The sequence below is a fragment of the Puntigrus tetrazona genome, chromosome 2 (genome assembly GCF_018831695.1).
Source record: "Puntigrus tetrazona isolate hp1 chromosome 2, ASM1883169v1, whole genome shotgun sequence".
In the NCBI taxonomy this organism is placed as follows: Eukaryota; Metazoa; Chordata; class Actinopteri; order Cypriniformes; family Cyprinidae; genus Puntigrus; species Puntigrus tetrazona.
Genome location: NC_056700.1, coordinates 23,782,444 through 23,804,222, shown reverse-complemented (window position 1 = coordinate 23,804,222; position 21,779 = coordinate 23,782,444). Strand labels below are relative to the sequence as shown.

The 21,779-nt window shown below is 37.1% G+C and overlaps 2 protein-coding genes across 4 annotated transcripts in view; one reads left to right on the top strand and one right to left on the bottom strand.

Annotated features, from left to right (window-relative positions):
• Positions 1 to 15,874, top strand: part of per2 (period circadian clock 2) — a 28,809-nt gene extending 12,935 nt beyond the window's left edge. The window contains exons 4-24 of one of the 3 annotated variants that reach the window (XM_043224816.1): positions 282 to 439; positions 876 to 997; positions 1,252 to 1,453; positions 1,954 to 2,005; positions 3,120 to 3,262; positions 3,724 to 3,802; positions 3,984 to 4,090; positions 4,237 to 4,387; positions 4,585 to 4,693; positions 4,973 to 5,113; positions 5,263 to 5,338; positions 5,919 to 6,084; positions 6,565 to 6,692; positions 6,911 to 7,096; positions 7,988 to 8,044; positions 8,317 to 8,574; positions 9,424 to 10,349; positions 11,620 to 11,797; positions 12,619 to 12,748; positions 13,463 to 13,613; positions 14,550 to 15,874. In XM_043224816.1, the coding sequence (XP_043080751.1) occupies positions 282 to 439; positions 876 to 997; positions 1,252 to 1,453; positions 1,954 to 2,005; positions 3,120 to 3,262; positions 3,724 to 3,802; positions 3,984 to 4,090; positions 4,237 to 4,387; positions 4,585 to 4,693; positions 4,973 to 5,113; positions 5,263 to 5,338; positions 5,919 to 6,084; positions 6,565 to 6,692; positions 6,911 to 7,096; positions 7,988 to 8,044; positions 8,317 to 8,574; positions 9,424 to 10,349; positions 11,620 to 11,797; positions 12,619 to 12,748; positions 13,463 to 13,613; positions 14,550 to 14,714 (3,685 nt within the window). In that variant the 3' untranslated portion in view covers positions 14,715 to 15,874. Of the gene's footprint in view, positions 1 to 281; positions 440 to 875; positions 998 to 1,251; positions 1,454 to 1,953; positions 2,006 to 3,119; positions 3,263 to 3,723; positions 3,803 to 3,983; positions 4,091 to 4,236; positions 4,388 to 4,584; positions 4,694 to 4,972; positions 5,114 to 5,262; positions 5,339 to 5,918; positions 6,085 to 6,564; positions 6,693 to 6,910; positions 7,097 to 7,987; positions 8,045 to 8,316; positions 8,575 to 9,423; positions 10,350 to 11,619; positions 11,798 to 12,618; positions 12,830 to 13,462; positions 13,614 to 14,549 lie in introns of all 3 variants that reach the window. The other 2 variants (XM_043224797.1, XM_043224807.1) reach the window with 2 other exon arrangements.
• Positions 15,875 to 17,967: 2,093 nt separating this feature from the next.
• Positions 17,968 to 20,499, bottom strand: hes6 (hes family bHLH transcription factor 6). The gene is made up of 4 exons (XM_043224868.1): positions 19,596 to 20,499; positions 19,420 to 19,506; positions 19,258 to 19,339; positions 17,968 to 19,137 (listed from the first exon to the last, which is right to left on the bottom strand). The coding sequence occupies exons 1-4, from the start codon at positions 19,656 to 19,658 to the stop codon at positions 18,719 to 18,721; spliced, it is 651 nt and encodes a 216-aa protein (XP_043080803.1). The 5' UTR covers positions 19,659 to 20,499; the 3' UTR covers positions 17,968 to 18,718.
• Positions 20,500 to 21,779: the final 1,280 nt, after the last annotated feature.

The window sequence follows — 21,779 nt, the reverse complement described above, 5'->3', positions numbered from 1 at the left end:
ACTTATATACTTATTTGTTTTCATTTTATATTTACTTATTTTAATATGTTACAAAGCATTACATTGTGTCATCATGGACCTAATTAAAATCATTTTTAGCAGCATATTATTTATTTCCTATAAATATTTATTTGCAAAAATATTGTGAAAGAAGTCCAATGTGTGCTGTACATTGCGCATTAGTCTTTATTATATTTGACATTATTAGAAAATAATGTTGTGATTTTAATATGGGTTTTATTGCTGACATATTTGTGCTTGTGTTTTTTGGGCACCTGCAGTAGCGAAGAGTCCGCCAAGGCGAAGACACAAAAAGAGTTAATCAAAACTTTGAAAGAGCTGAAGCTTCATTTGCCGCCAGAAAAGCGAAACAAGGGCAGCAAGTCGACGACGCTCAACACTCTGAAATATGCCCTGCGATGCGTCAGACAGGTGGAAGGTGAGCAGTATATTATGAAGTTTAATATATTGTTGCATAAGTCATCTCTAACACTTGCCTCATCACATGGACATAGTCCTACTGTCTGGTAAATTATCAGCATATTTTATGAGTTTCATTTTGCTTCTGTACAATGCAAGTGAAACCTAGGAGCATAAAACGACAATGTTACAACCAAACAAATCCATGGCAACGTGAAAGAAATGCAATGCATTTTTAAATTGTCCCTAGATTTTACAATGCATATCACAATTAAAAGTAATCGGTTATTGTAAAGGACTTCATATATTTAGGTTTGTTTATAGTGAAGTATGAGAATATGTCTAAGATAGCATTGAATTTCACAAGAAAGGCTGTACAACAAAAGTAACCACTCAAAACTGAGCTCACACAGTACATTTGGCTTAATGCATTTATTTTGACATTTTTATTTCAGCAAATGAAGAATACTACCAGCTGCTTATGATTAATGATAGTCAGCCATCGGGGCTTGATGTTTCTTCATACACCATAGAGGAGATAGACAGCATCACTTCTGAATACACCCTCAAAAACACAGTAAGTGCATGTTTGTGTATCCTTTTATTTATCAATACATTATATTCATTTATTTTTGTACTATTTATTTATTTACATTTATTTGTTCCAGTTTATTTGCTGAGACCGGTTACATAGTTATTTTTTTTCCCTTGCAAAATTGCTAATTTCAGTTTTTCTCTTTAATAATCATCATTAGTGATTATCATTAATTAGTAAAGCATCTGCTAAATGATGAATGATGAATTTTTATTTATTCATTTATTTTTTTACAGGATATCTTTGCAGTGGCAGTGTCTCTCATCACTGGGAAAATCGTCTATATTTCAGACCAGGCTGCCTCCATCTTGAATTGCAAACGGGACGTGTTCAAGAACGCTAAGTTTGTGGAGTTTCTTACACCTCAGGACGTTAGCGTGTTTTATAGTTTCACCACACCATACAGGCTGCCGTCCTGGAGCATGTGCACTGGTGCAGGTAAGACACACACACACACACACACTATTGGTCGTATTATCCATAGACAAGTTAAAACAATTAAAATCAATTAAAAACACCATGACGCCAACCAAGCAATCTGAACAGAGACATCACGTAGGCTCGGTCCATACCTAATGGCTTAATCTGTTAAAGTTTTCCATGCTACGAATACATTTACATCACATTGAACAATCCTTAAATATGCAATTTTCCCAATTACTCAAGCTTTTTATGAACCACTTGTCTCGTTTAAACTTAGTGTTTTAATACTGACTTTCAGTTAAAGGTGAAATAAAGATTTAGATGAGTACAACCACAGGCTCAAAAGCCTTTTTTTCTCATTCATTAACAAAACCAATGTCAATTAGTGAGGCGTCTTTAAGGTTCTTGAATCTATGAAGCTATTAGCTTGACTTGACAGCTTATTAATTCATCTCTGAAAGACAAGATGCTGTTGAATTAAACCTTATCACTGTTGTTTTTCCTTACTTTTAAAGACTCATCACCATCAGACTGCATGCAGGAAAAATCCTTCTTCTGTCGTATTAGGTGAGTGTGAGTGTGTGTGTGTGTGTGTCTGGGGGTTGGAAATAACCTGTACGCCATCTGTTCACCATGATTTAATTCATAGTTTTGCCTTTTTTTTCAATCAGTCTGCGCAAATTAATTCTGGTGAACTTTTGTCCCGGTAAATAGGAAGATTTGGTTACTAATACGTTTCATGTTAATATGGAAAACATGCATTCGGTAAACAACTGATAAGCGCTTGGTGGTAGAACAGGATGTTTGGAAATTATCAACCAATGGTTTAATTTACACTAACAGACAGTAGAAAGTCCAAGAACTAATGATAATTATGACTGGCGTGAATGTAGTCCACCATTTATTGCTTCTCTTGTCGTTCATCATGGTGGCAGAAAATCACTGACCGATGACTGGATTATATGAAATGCTATCAGTCTGCGCTTAAGATGAAAAATCACCATTCATATCAGCTGGTCTATAGTCTAGTTACTCTAGTTACTCTCATTGTTGTATTGCTGCTTACATTCATAAAGACTTTCAACTTCAAGAGCAGGTCACTGCTGATATAAGGTCTGAGCTCTTAAATGTTGCCATATTTGTTTAAAAATCTAAAAATAAATACAGTTATTGACTAGTTATAACATGAAATAAACATGAAATGAGCATCAGAAGGTATCTTGCTTTGAAGGAGGATCAAACTGGCAACCAGATCCTAAGCTATTTGTAAATTATAAAATTAATGTTGAATTGTTTAAAGGAATTCATGCATCTTAAAATTAGTTCATTCCTTTTTGGTAACCCATATATTTACCTGCTTGTGATTTTTATATTACCGTCCTGTTACTCATGTGCACACTATGTACGTATAGTAATTTCATTAACTAGATAATAACCGTGTAATAAGCCTGAACCTATGTAATTATCTTATTACCTGTACTTTCTTAGGTCTAGTAGGTACACTGTAAGTACACGTACTGTAAAATAAAGCGCAACCGTTTTGTTTATAAATCATTCTATTATGGAACGGATAAGGGAGGAAAAATATCACTAGGTTGTAGTCTGCTTACGTTAGACAGAGCTAATATTTATTAGCAGATATTCTTGTTGAATGCGTGTATCTCTCTCCTGTTTTCTTCAGCGGTGGTAAAGAGTGTCAGGGAGACCTTCAGTACTATCCCTTCAGAATGACTCCTTACTTGATGAAGGTTCAGGACACAGAGCACTCTGAAGATCAGTTCTGCTGCCTCCTGCTGGCCGAGAGAGTGCACTCTGGCTACGAAGGTCAGTGCTATTCATTTTCTACATGCAGAAGATTTAGAAACGGTTAGGAACACTAAATCATTATAGCAAATGTATTTATTTTTACATCAATTAAGACACAATTGATTTATTGGTTTTGTCATTTAGTATGTTTTAAGAAGTGCACTTTTCTTGGTGCCAAATACATATGTTTTCCAATTAGTTCTTTAAATAAGGGTATTTTCATACACAACCCTTAAAAATGTGTTCACCAAAGATGCATTTATTTAATCAAATACATTAAAATGTAATATTGTATACTATTTATTGCAATTTAAAACAGTTTTCTGAATATATATATTAAAATAATGTACTCCTGTGATGCAAAGCTGAATTTTCAGCATCATTTCTCCAGTAATGATGAGTTGTAAAATAGTTTCCGTAGCACATGTATATATGCAAAAGCACTTTTCATGTAAAATATTGTCATGTTTATTTCTCAGCTCCAAGGATCCCCACTGACAAACGTATCTTCACCACAACACACACTCCCAGCTGCGTGTTTCAGGATGTGGATGAGAGGTGAGGGTGTTAATGCTTCAGTGTTGACGAACATGATGATGATCAGCTTGTAACTTAAGCACTGTGTGTTTTACGCAACACCTGCTTTTTTCCATTTCTCATAATCATGCATATTAAAGCCAATGGTAAAAGCCAGTTGTTGTTAGACTAATCAGAACTGTTATGTGATATTTTTCTGTAGGGCCGTTCCATTACTAGGATACCTGCCACAGGATTTAATTGGCACACCTGTCCTGCTGCACCTGCATCCAAGTGATCGACCAATCATGCTCGGCATCCACAGAAAGAGTGAGTCAAGCCGTTCTTGACTGCAAGTAGAGGACGGTCTGTTTAGTTAATTAAAGGAGATGTTTAGCTTTTTATGAGAAGGTGCTTTCGGAGAGAACGTTAAGCAGATTTCTTGGATGTAAAAATCTTTTTTTTCTTCCCATCAGTCCTGCAGTATGCTGGTCAGCCGTTTGACCACTCCATCCGCTTCTGCGCTCGTAACGGAGAGTACATCACCATAGACACCAGCTGGTCCAGCTTTGTCAATCCCTGGAGCCGCAAAGTTTCCTTCGTCATCGGCAGACACAAAGTTCGCATGTGAGTGCATAAGATGTATTGAAGATATTCGTCCAAAAAAGTCATTCCTAAAGTATATTAATGCCCTTTTCTGCATCCCTATTATACATTTGAATAGAAAAAAACTAATAATGCCCAGTGTTTATTATATACAAGACATCTTATAGGAAGAAATAAGTCGAATGGTAGTGTTATTGTAATTTTGTCTATTCTGCCAGGGGTCCGGTGAATGAAGATGTGTTTTCAGCTCCGGCCACAGCTGAGGGCAAATCTGTAGACTCTGACATCCAGGAAATCACTGAGCAAATTCACAGACTCCTGCTGCAGGTGCGGAAACTCATTCACAGTGGAAAGAAAATGATTAATGGACCTGAAATGTGCATGAAAAGGCTTTTAACATCCCACCACACGATTCATTGTTTCATTGAAGAGACTGTGTAACAGAGAGACTGTAGTTTAGTGCATGATGCCAAACTTTTTTCTCCGTAACCATTTACAAAGTTGGCTGGCTAAAACGCCTAGTGTTTTAAATTCTCTTGGTGTTGGTGTGAATTCCAGACTTTAGAGAGAGAAAATAAAAAAAGTCACTGTTTTTGTGTGATGTAGCCGGTGCACAACAACGGTTCGAGCGGCTATGGGAGTCTGGGAAGTAATGACCACCTCCTGAGTGTGGCGTCGTCCAGTGAAAGTAACGGCAACGGTACACGCCAGAGACAAGAGGAAGAGGACAGCAGGAGAGCCAAGCCGGTGAGTCACATGATAAATTCTAGTTCAGGGTTTTTCTGTGGAGCTATTTTTGCAAATCAAAAATGGCTCCTTTTTTTTATTCATGCATTGACAACTCAAGGAGGCAATGGTGGATTCATTTGTCTTTGTATGTGTGTGTGATGTCTCAGAGGAGCTTTCAGGAGATCTGCAAAGGAGTCCACATGCAGAAAAACCAGGAGCAGCAGTCCAAGAAGAGCCCTACTAGTATGTACCAATATCCTTCGCCGTCTGTGCACCCTCATCTGTCATCAGAGTCTGTGAAATCTGTGTCTGAAGGCTAGTGCTCCTATTATGGAGAGAGATTATACTAACAAATATTACAAATGTGATTTAAATTGTGATTTTAAAACATTTAACATCTGTGGCTGCCACTTATAGGATAAAAAAGACTGTAAAATAATCACATTTTCAGTATTTTTTATTAATTTTAAGAATAGGATAGAATAGAAGTTCTACCATTTATCAGATTTTTTTTTAAGAAATAAATTATTTATACTGAAAAGGTTGAGCAGAATATATATATGAGAGAGAGAGTTATTATTATTTTTATTTTTTAAAAAACTACAGTAATAAATAATATTTACAAGAAATGTTTATTGAGCACCAAATATACATATTAGAAAGATTTTTTTTTTTTTCATATTACAATCCCAAAATATTTTGGTATTTAATATTTTTTTATATGTAGTATATTTAGAATATAAATTACTTTAAATTCCAGCTGGTAATAATCAAACTAGGCAACTAAAAGCAAAATTGTCTGAAAAGCAAATTTTCTCTGCAGAGTTTCAACAGAAAACTCCAGTGGTACGACCCAAAGATTCTGCGTATCCCGTGAACTGGAGAGGGTCTCCTGAAGAGCAGCATGCTGCGGTGCAAGAGGAGCTGGCCTTTAAAGACCAGACCGTCTACTCCTATCAGCAGATTAGCTGCCTGGACAGCGTAATCAGGTACAAAGACACAAAGTCACGTCATGACTCACGGTAAAAACTGATGGTGCATGGACGGAGACTGTCTCGACTCATTTAGCCACATTTAATGCACTTATTGATCCTATGATGCAAAGAGAGCATGAGAAACTGATCTAAGCGTGCCATGAAGAAGAATGAACTTGTTTTTGCGAATGGGCAGAGGACATTAGGTGGCACAGGATGTGAAGTCAGCAGCACTATCATTTTGCATTCTTAGCCTAGAGCCTAAAACAATGGAGAATGGCGCAAAATATGTCCTGCTCAGTTTTAATGCAGTAGACTAAGTGTTTTTTATCTAATATTTAATGCAAGCATACTGAGATTTTTATTGATGATATTTTAAATGAGGCATTTCAGAGCGATAAATAGAATTTTAACATGTGTTAAACCACATGATGATAAGAACGTCATGGTGCAAAAAAATGTAATAAAGATGACCTTTTTTCCTCTCTCCATCAGGTATTTGGAGAGCTGTAACGTTCCCATTACAGTGAAGAGAAAGTGCCAATCTTCCTCAAACACGACATCCTCAAACTCGGATGAAGACAAACAGAGAGGTGCTGAGAGCTCCATGCAAGTGTCTGAAGGTACTGGAAAAAAAAAAACCTACTCTCCAAATGTATTTTTCAAATGAAAAAAATTCTATTCACTTCTTCCAGAGAGAAATCAGACATAACCAAGTCTGCAAAGCATGAAAACGACTATACATTGTTGTTTTTGCTTATCAGGCCATTTTGGTTGTTAATCCCTGTAATTACATCAGTTCTGAACCCTCCTGTTTCTTCTGCATTGTCTCTGTGTTCAGAGGCCGGCCATCTAAAGGATCAACCGGGTCTGTCATCATTAGATGTGTCCAAGAAGCCTCCAGGCTCTGGTGTAGTGAGCCAGTCTCTGACTCCGCTCGCGCTGCCCAGCAAACCGGAAAGCGTGGTGTCCATCACCAGCCAGTGCAGCTACAGCAGCACCATTGTACACGTAGGAGACAAGAAAGGTAAAATGATTTATTCCGTATATCCGTATATGTGTATGTCTGTCAGTCTGTCTGTCTTTCTTTCCTGTCTATCTGTTCTTATAAATAACATTTCCATTAAAAAACCTAGTGAGCTGCCGTGATGTATGTCGCCTGCATAGAAAATCTTTTTAGTTCCATTAACAATATGATCCTGAGCATTAATATACTGTATATATATATCGCACAATAGGAAAAACTGGGCATTTATTTGCATTTGAAAATATAAAAATTATCGAATTATCTGTAATTGTTGATTTTAAAAAAGTTCTTAATACATAAATGTAAAAAAAAATTGTTATATGTTTGATAACTCGTAGTATTATATAATTATTGTAAAAATATTGATTTTCGTTACATTATATATGTTCAATTATTTTTTCTAATTAATTTGGTGTAATAAGATGTATAATTAATAAATAATACATTTTATAACGTAATTAAATAATAATAATATATTACAAATATCAATATTTATTTTTAAATGTATAAATAAATGATATACTTAACATTAATTATACTATAAATTATAAATAGTTTCTAGTCATTTCCACTATAATAAAATATTATATCTATATAATAATAATAATAATTATAAACAGATATTTGCTGTTATTTTCATGCTATAAATTCTATTGCAAATCAGTATTATTTTGTCCTAATAAAAAATCAAAAAGGATAAAAAAGATACTAAATGGATATCTGTTTTAATATTTGCTTAAAATAATAATAACGGTGTTAAATCCAGTAATACAGAAAAATAATAAAATGCTACCTATGCAGCTCACAAGGTTTATCTAACTTATCTGTGTCTATATTAGAGCTGTATGTGTTTTGTCTGTTCCTTGGTAAAAAAAACCTTTTTTGTTTTAGTCGTATCCTCAACAAGACCCATCTCTCCAAAGCAAGAATTCTCTTCCAAACTTCAAAGTTAGTAAATTCTTCCCATGACATAGGGACAAAAAAATTGATTGCCAAGCCATTTGATTGAGTTGATGATTAAAATAAAGGTGCAGATCACCCTGGCAGGGCTTCAGGAATGTATGCATCCTTCTAGCATTTTCCCCTGATTCCCATCCCATCATGCATGAGATAAAGTTGAAAAGGCCTGGATGCAGCCCGTAAACAAGTGCTGGTCGTCTCACCTGTGTTTTGGGGGAACGTTGAGCTCGTAGTTAAACGTCTTGTTTTGTTCATTGCAGAGATCATCGAGGATGTCCCCAGCGCTGAAGGCACAGAAGCTCAGGGTCTCGCTGTTCCTCCGGCCGCGATCTCGCCGCACAATCAGGAGCGAGAGGCTTACAAGAAACTGGGCCTGACCAAGCAGGTTCTGGCGGCGCACACCCAGAAGGAAGAGCAGGCGTTCCTCAACCGCTTCAGAGAGCTGCGAGGTGTGCACGCTTTCAAAGCCGACTGCTCCCTCTATCTGGAGAGACAGAAAGGACAAGTGGCATCTGAGGGTGAGGAAGATTTAAGTCTAAACTTGAATTTTAAAAGCTGCACGGCACTGTATTTATGCGCATTAATGCACATTTGGGAAAACAACATGTGCCCAGCATTATCCCAAATATGTAATGAAAATTCTTATAAACCGAAAATAAAAAAGGCACGCAATAAATATTAGTATCGTAGTTATACATTTATTCTTTAAGTTAAATTCTTATTTTTATATACATTTTTACAGGGACTTATTACAAAAGTAAAATAAAGGTACGAATTATTTATTTTATTTCGTTTTTATTTATTATTGTGATAATTATAAGCGATAACAATTACAGATGATTATCATAATAGAGCATCCTTGCATATGGCTAAGAATAAGTTTATACGTTTTTTAATTCATAACATGATTTACATTTATGTTAATTTTGAAAAGAGTAATAATGTAAATAATAATCATAATAATAGCAATAATAAAAAAATATATATATAATACTTGTGTATATGAGTACAATTATGTAAAGTAACAAAATAACATAAAGAATAATTTATAATAAATATACTGTAAAAAATGACTATGAAAATAAGACATCTATCACTATTGCAAATTTTATCATGCAAAATTATCATTATAATTACCAATAATAATTATAATATACTTTTTTACAGAAAAATATTATGAAGTAAAATAACGGTGCATATAACTTCTTTTTAATATTGTATTTAATGGTTATCAATTATTTATTAGTTATTAATTCCAAATATTAAATAATAAATAATATTTGTATTATTTGCATTTTTTTTTTTAAATGCTTAAAGTAGTCTTTACACAATACAAGTCGCTAACAGCTTCCTGTGTTTTTCTGCAGCTGTTCCCACCGCTCGCTCTTGTAAGCAGGGTGGTGGCGGCGCACAGGAAACCACAGGGACTCGCCGGGGTCGTAACAAGAAGACCAAGTCCAAGCGCATCAAGCCAAACGAATCTTCTGACAGCACTCCTTCAGGCCGCAGACCTCCACCCAGACCTCAGCTGCAGGGCCTCAACCAGACCTCCTGGTCTCCCTCGGACACATCCCAGTCCACCTTCCCCATCGCCTATCCAGCTGTGATGCCCGCATACCCTCTGCAGATGTACCCGGGAGCCGGCAGCATGCAGCCCAGGGTAGATGCTCCGCTATCAGGCTTCGGCGAGAGCCAGTGCAGCCAGGACCCGCACATTCCCATGCAGCCCATCCAGACCCCGTATTCGGCTCCTCTGGTCACACCCATGGTGGCGCTGGTGCTGCCCAACTACATGTTCCCGCAGATGGGCGGCGCTCCAAGGCAGCCCTTTTACCCCAAGCAAGGAAGTTTCCCAGCACAGCCCACCTTTCAGCCTCAGACTAGTTTTACCGCACAGTCCCCATTCCCTCCACAGTCCACGTTCACCATACAGACCCAGTTCGCCCCCCAGAACCCCTTTACCCCACAGACTCCATTCCCGCCGCAGCCGTTTCCGTTCGCGTGCCCCGAGGAGCCCCCCAAACCGCCAGAGCCCGGGCTGAGGGAGGAGCCTTCACGAAGCCCCACCCCTCAGTCGTTGGGCGGAGGCGGGCCGCCGTCTCCTCCTTTGTTCCAGTCGCGCTGCAGCTCGCCTTTGCAGCTCAACCTGTTGCAGTTAGAAGAGACTCAGCGTTGTGCTGAGAGACAGGAGAGCACAGCGCCTTCTGGTGTACCACAGGCCAACTGCAGCAGTAGTGTGGAGAAAACAGGAATCAGGGCTGGCCAAGCTAAAACCCACAAGGATGTTTCACAGGTGCGAAATCTTACTACAGTGTGTTTTTAACCACTGTGGGTTTTTTTGTTTTTTTTTAGTACTTTACTTACTCTCACATCTTATTCTTTCATTTTGTCTGAAAGTATTCAAACAACACACTCTCAATACAGAAAAACCCCAAAGCAAAGCTTTGGTTTGACCAACAGGTGGTAGTGTTTGCTTTTTTTTTTTTTTTTTTTAAGCAAGACTGTCTACATCAGTGGTTCCCAACCGGTGTGCCTCGGCACTAAGGGGTGCCGTGAGATCTTTTGAGGGTGCCGCCAAAAATTTTTTTTATTAAGGCAGAATCAGTGTAAACAGTATTCTCATATCATCTAGGACTAGGTATAAGGTGTTGTTGCATGCAAACTCTCGAAATGAAACAAATAAATAAATAATAATAAAAAAGCTACAGAGATTTTAAATATCTATTTCCTTATAAGGGTGCCGGGAACTTTTGAAAGGCTTTCCAAGGGTGCCTCAAACAAGAAAAGGTTGGGAACCACTGGTCTACATGTTGGTGCATTCACATTAGACTACAAAATTATAGCATGATTATTTTTGCAAAAGTAATATCTCTATTTTAAAAAATATAACAATAAATGTGTATATAATATATTTTAGCTATGAAACACATGCATCTGAAAAATTTGGTTTCTTTACATTAGACTTTAAGCATACAAAAAAAACACTATTATTATTGCACAAGTAACATCTGTATGAAAAAATGCGTTATAATAAATAAAAAATAATCCAAAAAGTTTTCAAAATTATAGGATGTCACACTTCTATATTTTAAATAATAGCAATAAATTCTGAATAAATATTTATTTACATTAGGTTTTTATTATGCATGCTAAATTATTTAGGATTCCTTTTTGGATATTATGTTATGTATTTTATAAATAAAATATAATAAAAAAATAAATAAATCAAAATTTTTCTCGTAACACTACAAACCATGTATAAAAGGGTTTTTTTTTTTTTTGCATTGAGCTAAGAGGTTATTTTGGGATATTTTGATAATTTAGTAAATAATTTTTGTATACAACTGATATGCAGCAGATAGAAATTAACAATCGAATAACCATGAATTTTATGGACGTGAGAATGCGTTTCTTTGAAATAGTTATCTTAGGGCTTACATGTAAATTTAAGGCATTTACATTCAAAGTGATTTAACTGGTTTGGTATTGGAAAAGCTGTATTCATTGGATATATAAAAATATATATTTCATCATGTGCTGTTTTTTTTTTCTTGTTTATTTAGGATGTAGGGTCACCGGTCGACGGTCAGCACAGCGATGCGTTCTCATCATCCAGTGACCTTTTGGACATTCTCCCAGAAGACTCTCGATCAGGCACTGGCTCGGCCACCTCAGGCTCCATGGGCTCTGGGTCCAACGGCTGCGGGACGTCTGCTAGCGGCGGGTCTGCCAGCAGAACTGGTGAGTTTCAAGATCTTTACCGTATCCTATTTATTTCAGATCTGTCCATTGAAGCGTGCAAATTTCAGCGTACTACTCCAGGCTAATTAAACACATTCTATTCATCAAAAAATCCTGTAAAAATCTTTCATATGGTTTTCCGCAAATATATGAAGCAGCATGACTGTTTTCCTCATTGACAATAATCAGAAATATATCTTGTGCAGCAAATCAGAATAGTAAATAATTTCTAAAGGATCATGTGACACTGAAGACTGAAGTAAACAGGACTAAATTACATTTTAAAATATGTAAATAGAAAGTGGTTATTTTAAACTGCAATGATATTTCACAATTTTAACTGTATTTTTAATCAAATAAATGCAATAGTCAATAGTTAGACCACAAACTTTTAAATTGAAATGTAAATATCAATGCATTTGATTAAAGCAATGGAATGTTACCTTTATCATGTAGATATTAGATAAGTTTATATTATATAAGTTGTTTTAAATTTAGTAAAGAATCCGAAATAATAAGCAAAACCTGAAATACACTATTAACGATTTTGTCAATAAACATTATTAAATGTATTATTTGACTGTATTTGCCATGGAAGGATACAGATATTTAGATACAAATCAGATATTTATAACTATACTGTTTTATAAGTCTGACGGTCAGATCTGTACCAAACATCCTTAATTAAACAGAAATAAATCCCAAAAGAGGGAGAACCTCATATTCTGAACCCACAATAAACAAGAACGTTTTTCTCACTTCCTCAATACATGTTCAGGTTTTAAACCTGCGTTTTTGTTTTTTGTTTCTTTCTTTCTCAGGAAGCAGCAACAACAGCAGTAACTACTTCGGCAGTGTGGATTCTTCCCAGAAATCCCATAAGGCCAAGGGGCAAGGCTCCGGTTCGGGCTCGGGGTCGCTGGCGTTGGATAGGAGTGAGAGCCTGATCAAGTATGTACTGCAGGACCCACTGTGGCTGCTCATGGCTAACGTGGACGAAGATGTTATGATGTCATACCAGTTACCATCTCGGTGAGTGGGCGGAGAGAAGAGAAATAGACGCCCCCTCCCCTACTAGTAAAGCCGCTTAACAGTAACCAACCCTCATTCCTACCCTCTGTAGAGTGCTAGTCATGTCAGCTGTAATCCACTCTATACCGTGTTTGAGCTGGTGAAACAAAGTGTCTACTATAAGGTCTAGAAGGTCTAGAAGAGGAAGTCTTTTACCTTCCTGTCAGCTTGACATTTGTGCTGTCAAATGATTAATAACCCATTAATCATATCCAAAATAAAAAATAGTTTACATAATAAATCTTATAATAAAAAAATTAAAAATTAAAATATTTTTTTCTTTCTATATAGATGTATTGTATGTGCGTGTTTTCATATATACACTTCATGACATAACACAGACAAACCTTTATTTTGGATGTGATTACTCATGATTTATCATTTGACAGCACTAATAGAAATGTGTAAATATTTTTCATGTAGTCATGAATGTGCATGCAAATGTGTTCTGGAAAGTCTCTTTTGCTGCGATTTTATTTATATATTTATATATATTTATATTTATTTGCAGATAGTCAAACACAATGCCATGAGAATATTTACAGATGCTGACTGTTGGATGCTAAATTACAAACATCTTTTTCCCTTTTGCAGTGACATCCAGAAGGTTCTGAGGGAGGACAGGGAGAAGTTGCGACAGATGCAGAAAAGTCAGCCGCGCTTTACAGAAGAGCAGAAGAGAGAGTTGGTGGAAGTACATCCCTGGATGAGAAGAGGTGGGCTGCCCAAAGCCATCGATGTCAAGGTAACTTGCAGGGACACTATACACCACAAAAGTACAGAAAAATATTGTGAAATATTTTTTATTAATTGTAAATGTAATTAATTTTTAATGTAATCATTCATGCGATGCAAAGCTAAATTTTCAGCGTCATTACTCCAGTCTTCTGTGAATAATTAGAAATAATTATAATATGCTTTGTGCTCAAGAAATATTTATTTACAGAAACAATAGCAGTGTTGATAACCGTTTAACGTTTAATAAAACGATTAACAATTTAATGCTAAATAAAAGTATTGACCACACTTCTGAAAAGTAGTGCTGATATTTGAGTTTGAATGTGTTTGCATTTTATTTTATACATATGTGTGACCCTGGGCCACAAAACCGGTCTTACGTCAAAATTATAGATTTTTCTTTTCTTTTATTTCTTTTAATTTTATTTAAAAAAATGTATTAGTAATATGCATGGCTAAGAACTTAATTTGGACAAATATAAAAGCCATTTTTCCAGTATTTAGATTTTATTTTATTTAGATTTTTTTTTCTTTCCCAGATTCCAGATTTGTTTCTCATCCAAATATTGTTTTGTCTTAATAAGCATACATATATACATGTACAGATATCAGTTTCAAAAATTTGCCCATTATGACTGGTTTTGTGGTCCAGGGTCACTATTTTTTTAAAATAATAAGAATTAAAATTAAACACGCAGCATGTGCAATTCATTTAATTATAAATTAATTTAAATATTAAGTTGGTAAAATGTCATCTAAAATTTTAATTAATTAATTTGTTTATAATCAAAAATAAAATTAGACCAAAAATGAAATTCTCTCTCTCTCTCTCTCGTAAATTCTATCTAGTCAGCTCCAGGTGGATGACGTCCGTTTTTTTATTGTAGAATACAGGCTACTTCACATTAAGAAGTTTCAAACTAATAAGAGTGTTCGTCTGCAGGCGTGTGTCGGCTGTGAAGAGATCAGTGAAACCCTGACAGAAGAGGATCCACCGGATCTGCACATGGGAGAGACCGAAAACAATGACATCACGGCGCCTCCGGCCAATAGCAGCGGAGACGCCACACACTCAGAAACACATGGCTGTCCCGGTCCTGTCACTTGAACTGAACCCCTCCTCCACCCGTAAGAATACAGACCTCGTCTGAACAGACAAAGCGGACATTTAAGCATGGAAAAATGCTCCTGCCGCGGCCTCGGACCTTCACGAAGACTCGTTCTGTCGCTTGTCTGTGTGAATGAATGTGTTTGTGTGAATATGTACAGATGTGTAAATACACGAATGAGTGAGAGAATAAATCGGGAGTGAATGAATTATTTCCAGACAGTCTAAACTGTCTCTAAAGCCAGACTCTGAGCTGTTCAATGACCATTACTGTTAGATTTTAATATTAAGGAATACTATTTCCTTTCCAGTGTTTCCCTGACAGTTTTTCCCTTGACGTGCATAAACACGTACTAACTTATTTCTTCTTGAAACCTTTTTTTTTTAAAGAAACTATTTTATATGTTTTTTTTCTCTCTCTCATTTGAATAGGTGTATAAGCTCTTGAAACAGTTCTTATGGTGTTTGTTAGTTGTGTTGTTGGATACGTTATATGATATCCTTTCATATTCACAATTTAACACGGAGGACTTGTAGTTCGTGAGCGGAAGTATTATTTATTGAACTGAGACGGATGGAACGTGCTCTGCGTAATTGGCACAAACCACAATAACTTAGTCACGTCACTTTTTGCTTTAGCCTTTGCAGCTTATCTGATCAGATAGTGAACGTTGAGAACCTAATGCAATGCACTCGTTGCATTGGGAGAAATTACGTGTAAAGTATTTCAAGCTGAAGAGTTTAGGTGCTGTTGTCTCGTTCAGGCTGGATGTCTGATGACCTGTTGCGATGTAGTACGCCAGTGTTAAATTTCTCCTCTTTTATAAGCCCTAGATTGAATCTACACAGACAGACGTCTAAACCTGTCAAAGCCTGCTGTATGACCACAACGACCATAAATCCCCAGCACAAAGGCACCTTATTAGGACCATATGGGCAGAATGAGATGTCAATATCACGTTCAAAGGTCTGTGTTTTAAATAACTAAAACACTAATGTGGAGGTCAGCTCGAAAATTAAGTTTTCAATGGCGAGGAAAAAACCTTTTAGCCCACGTTGTGAATAAATGTGTTTGTGCTCTATCACTTACAAACTTGTTCATATACGGTGTTCCTTCATGCTGAAGTGTATTTGAATTAAAGTCTATTTTTTAGAAACGACTCTGTTTTTTGTGTATTTCTTTTAGTTAAATGTATAATACAGTGTATGCGCGAGGTTAGAAGAATTAAACCGCTTGTTGGTAAATAATTCAGATTAGCATTAAAATGCCTGTGCGCTTCATATTGTGAAAATAAATGCATATACATTTCCTTAAATGTACCGCTGCATTTTTGCAACACATTTTCATATGCGTGAACGTGAAATACACAAAACTGGAATTTAAATAGCCCTGATTGTGAAGCTTGTGCAATGTGCAAACAGACGATCAATCTTGGGTTTGAGTCAAAGTTGACAATTCTGTCTATAAAGCATGTTTTGATAGAACATGTTGCTTTAAATAAATCGTATATAAATTCAAGTAAAAAGATTAAAATTCTTTTAAAAAAAAAAAAAAATCTAAATTATATCTAGCCATAGCTATATATATATATATATATATATATATATATATATATATATATATATATATATATATATATATTTTTTTTTTTTTTTTTTTTTGATTGTTTTTAGTTTTATTATTAGTTTTTTCATACAAATAAGTTATGTATATAGATTATTTGTATAACAAAATAATAATAAAATTAAAAACAAATATATATATATATATATATATATATATATATATATATATATATATATATATATATATATATATATATATATATAGTACAGGTCAGTCCTGCGCAAATGGACCGTTGGAGCAGAGGGGGCCCTTTTCTGCGCCATATGTTCAAAGTCAGACGACCGTTACAGCAGTTTTTTATTATTATACAGCGCACATCCGACGCACAGCTTCCCTTCATGTGGTAAGACTCTACTCGGCCAGACAGGGGTCTGTGTCTCCACACATGAAAGGCGCGCTAGTTCCTCTCCTTCACACCTGAGCCAATTTGAGCACAAGGTGTGAATGGGTCCTTCAGGCCTCCTACCAAGACAACAACCTTAAGACGCCGAAATCCGGCCCCGGTCCGATGGAAACGGCGGTAATACAACCTGTCAACAGTCTGCGAACATCACGTGTGGATTTGAAAGAGTTAATACGCGTTCACATCAAACGAAAAACCGATGATTTATATAAACTAAGACGCTGAGCGGATCATAAACTACTCTGGTTAGTTATCTATTTAAACGACTCGGTCGCGTAGGCTGTTTTTTTTTTTTTAAATAAGACATTATTCAGACGTTTTCAGTCAGTCGCAGACCTTGGACAGTTTGTCACAGTTAACCGCCCAGGCTTTTAAAAATAAACCTCCAAATTGTTTTGCGGTAGGAAATGTTTGTTATAGACCCTTTTTTATGTTTAAAGGGACTAACTTGGTAACTTAACTCTTTTTTTGTCGTGATTGAAAACCCCGCGAATATTTGACGCAGCCCCTGGTTAACGTTATTAAAAGCCTAACGAGCGTCTGTTAAGCAAACAGTGAATTTTACTTGTCTTTTTAGTCATAGCAGGCTCGATACAGAGTACAGATACATAGTGACCTTTAGTGGTCACTAAACAGTTAAGATATTGGCTACGTGTACCTTTTTAACGGCTGTTAGCCTATTTTATGCAACGCGGGTCGTCAACCCGCCCCCTTGAAAAGTAACTTAATTTTTGCACGTCTACATTTCAATACTAAACATAGTTTCTTTTTTGTATGATCAGACTGAACAGTCTTTAAAATAGGACTATTAATTGATCAAAGGTCGCGGAAACCGGCCTCGCGGGGCTTATTAACCTTAGTTGCCGCCAAAATGCTATTATTAAATCTAAACCGCCAACATCAATTTTTGCTTCGCTTATTTTTAGCGACAGACTTGACCGGTAACACGTAGTCTACCACAGCACCACACGACCCCTTGTAGCGCAAGGCATTGTGTCCGCGCTGATGGTTAACCGTGAACGAGGCGTTACGTTTAACACGTTTGGAGGGCCAGAACACCCGAAGCGGACATTCACACGTCCAGAAATAATAGAAAGGGTGTGATAAAACGGGTTGCACACGCTGGTTATTTCATCAAAGCAATTGCAACTGCCTAAGAACTGCATAACATCTGCTCCCGGCTTTTAAAAGCGCGTTACCGTAAAACATAAGAAAACACGTGATTACAATCAAAAGGTTTTATTGAAATCGGTCACATATTAAACACATTAGACGTCAGTACATCTGAGATTTACATTTATTTCGAAATCACTTCATAATGACACACAATGTCAGAGATCTATATCTACAGCCACGACATTGAAATATTTACACCCTAGCCTACAATAATTAGAGACGGGAAGACGCTCCCTAGAAATATTATTTATCCTTACGCGCGTTGTTTTAACTTAGCTTATACAAAAACAATTAAATAAAAACACGAACTTTTGTGTGAAACTGAACTGAAATGCGCGTTGTCGCGCCAAGAAGAGCTTCTGAGGGGTATCCACAGGTCGGTGACAAATGTGAACCTGGTCCAACAAAACGTGAGTCGCACAGGTATGTTTGTAGCAATAGCCAACAATGCATTGGGTCAAAAGTATAGATATTTCTTTTATGCCCAAAATCCTTAGGATAGCAAGTGGAGATCACGTTCCGTGAAGATGTTTTGTGAATTTCCAACTGTGATATTATTTGGACAACTTTTTTTTGCACCCTCAGATTTTCAAAATAGCGTCCTAACAAACCATACGTCAATGGAAAGCTCGTGTGTTCAGCTTCCAGGTAATGTTTTTGTGGTCCAGGGTCACAAATGACATAAAACGTTGCAGCTGCCCTATTCCTATGGACTATCGTAAAGGTGCTCCTGGACTATTGCGTGTTTATATAGCTCTAAACTAAAAATAGACTGTTCGTGAATCAGCTGGGATCTGTCTACCAAGGTCTCCACATGGACTTGGAGAGATACGCGGTCGGCGCGCCCGGCGCTTGCTCCCCGGCGTCCACCGAGACTCGGCTGTGCTCGGTGTCCGTGTCATCCAGGTCGGAGCAAAGGTCGTCGCTGGAGGTGGTGGAGGGGGCCGGGGACAAGACCGAAGAGCCGCCGCTGACCGCGCTCCTGTCGCCGGGCCAAGTGCCACAGTTACTAGAGTCCGACAGGAGATCTGACAGGATGTCCTGAAAGCGATCCTCGTCGTTCAGAGGCATGCATTCGAGCAGGTGGTTGAGCAGGTCGGCGGCGATGGTCGCGTCGATTCCCGGGCAGCTGGACACGAAGGTGTGCACCTCGTGCATGCACTGGATGTATCCCGCGGCGAAGCGCTCGTTGGCTTCGCGGTTCACGCTGTCAGCTTCTGCGGAGGAGAAAAAGCGGCGTGACGTCATGACCCAAATAGTGCGACTCGGGCTGGGTTTTTTTTTTTGGTTTGTTTTTAACGCGAGCCTGTGTGAAACTCGACAACGGCTCTCCTTACCTTTCGCTTTGTTTTGCAGGATACTTTCCACGCGCTTCACGGTCATTTCCAACACCTCGGCGTTCTCCATTTTCACCTGCGCCTAAAACAAAGCGATAGACGGCGGGGTTAAGACGCTCTCTGCGCTGTACGGACGCTCGAAGAAGCGCTGAATAAACTTACATCCGGGTCGGCTAGCAGTAGCCTCAGCTCCTGTAAACTTTCATTGATGCGGGCGCGTCTCTTTTTCTCCACCAGCGGCTTCCTCGTCTGAAGAGGGAGAGAGAGAGAGCGCGTTTAACTCGTGGAAAGCGTCGATAAACTTTTTGCGTGCGGGATTAAAAAGACGCGTTGCGTACCTTTCTGTCTTTTATTCCGAAATAGTCCTCCTCGTGTCTGTTGTTGCGGGACGCAGGGGCCATATTGCTGCAGTATAGAGACCGCTGAGAGGACGCCTGAATGGGGGGCAGATGGTCGGCGGGTTCAGTTCGAGACAAAAGTCTGTGCTAACAAGCACTACATATACTGTGCAAAGTGGGCGATTGAAGGGGGACATTTATGAGAGCTGATTTACATGTGAATGGACTGACTGGTAACCAATCAACGGCCTTGCCTTTGTCTGGGCACTGTAAACCAACCCGCCCTGTGAACCTGCATGGACTAGAGGACAGTTTAGTGAATAAAATCAGACGACAGATAGATGAACAATCGAGGCAGTTAATAAAATGCAATAATTTCACTGCAGTTTTTAAATTGGAACCAGCTCATGTATTTTTTGCTTGGAAAAAAGTTGAACCTTGATATTGTGAAAATTACAGAATACAATCAGAAATAAGCTTTCAAAAAGGTTTTCTAGGCGTGGAATGGTGTTTAGTATTAAGAAAGCAAATTGAAGTATTAAAGTTGTTCACTTAAGAAATTACATCTTGTCACCTATATTGAGGCTGACAGATGTTTGTGAGCAATATAAAGAGCGACAGCTCATTGTTTGTCTTTGATTTTATTAAAGGATCAAGTAGAAATTGAAAAATAAGTGGCAAAGACAATCTGAAAGGCTGACAGGTCGTTTTAATGCATGACATAATAAAAAAAAAAAAAAAAACTAATTTTCTGTGGGCCATCACCAGTGCTTTATTCTGAGGCCGTCTATGAAGGTACACATGAATGTAAAGCAAAAAGGTGCTAAAATTGAACATCCATCGCTACTGAAAAATGTACTGCACATTTAGGTCAAAGTATAATATTCATAAAGGCTGCTACGTCAGAGAGCGAATCGCACTTCTTTATGACGTTTTACCTTTATGACGTGTTGTTAAACGCATTGAATAGATATTTAATATTTTTCATTATGCTTGCATCTCGTGTAGACCTATGGGTTGTCTTTTTTCTATTTGAATAAAAACGTAAAGTCTCGTTTACATTAATCTTTTAAATCGACAAAACAGTGCGATGATAAAACATGAATACTTTTGTTTCATAGACAGCAAATACTTGATTACACCTCATTTGCGCTGGTTTTATATTATAATTTTTTATATTATAACCTGCATCAGAGCCATAAAAAGCATCAATCGGTGTCAAGTTATTTATTGACTTCCGGCAGTCTGATGCAAATCAGAACGCGTAGTAGAGCGCCGTAAACGGCTAAAATAGAACCGGAATGCACATCCATTTGTGGGAAAAATTTCACAATAAAAGTCCAAGACCGGACCAGGCGGAGACGAACGGAATTTAGAAAAATCCCTTAGGATACCCCACCTTAGGATAATTCTTTTTTGCACTTAATAAAAAAATGAATCTGTGTAAGTTATTAACTTTTTTTTTTCTGTTGTACGATCACATTCATGGCGAGATAATCTTTTGAAAATTCATTCAAAGTTATTCAAATGAATTGACAAATGAACCTAGTCCTTACGAAGATTAACTATGGCTTTTATTAAAGCAAAAGTGTAGCAACTAACTTTTTTTTTTTTTTTTTTTTTTTTTGCGCAGTGATTAACATTAGATAGCCACAGTTTTACTACAAGTATCATGGTTAAACTAGGCAGGAAGACCATTTGTGGTAACCATTGTTTAATCATAGAAACCATGTTTTTGGGGTTTTATTTGTAGTAAAACTATGGTTCATTTTGGCACATTAAGACTTCCTCACAATAATTGTCATGCACAATATTTTTAGATTTGATGTATATCTTACTAACGCACCAGTAATGCGATATAAATATTAGCACATCAATGCAAAACATGAGATTGTTCTTTGATCTTAACCAAAATAGACATTGTGTGAGCTGTAATAAAATTCTAAATAAAGAGAAAAATGCGATCTCAGATAAACTCATGGGAATGGATGCAGAATGAAAATCTTAAAAGAATGAATGCATATATAGATGGATAATGCTAATGTTTAAATGATAATGTTTAAACATCAAATTGATACCGCCACCCCCCAACAAAATTCGGATCTGTACGGGTTAACAGACAAGGCTTTTTCATTGTGAAAATTGTAAGTGATACTAATTTTAGAAAACAGACGCCGATTGGTG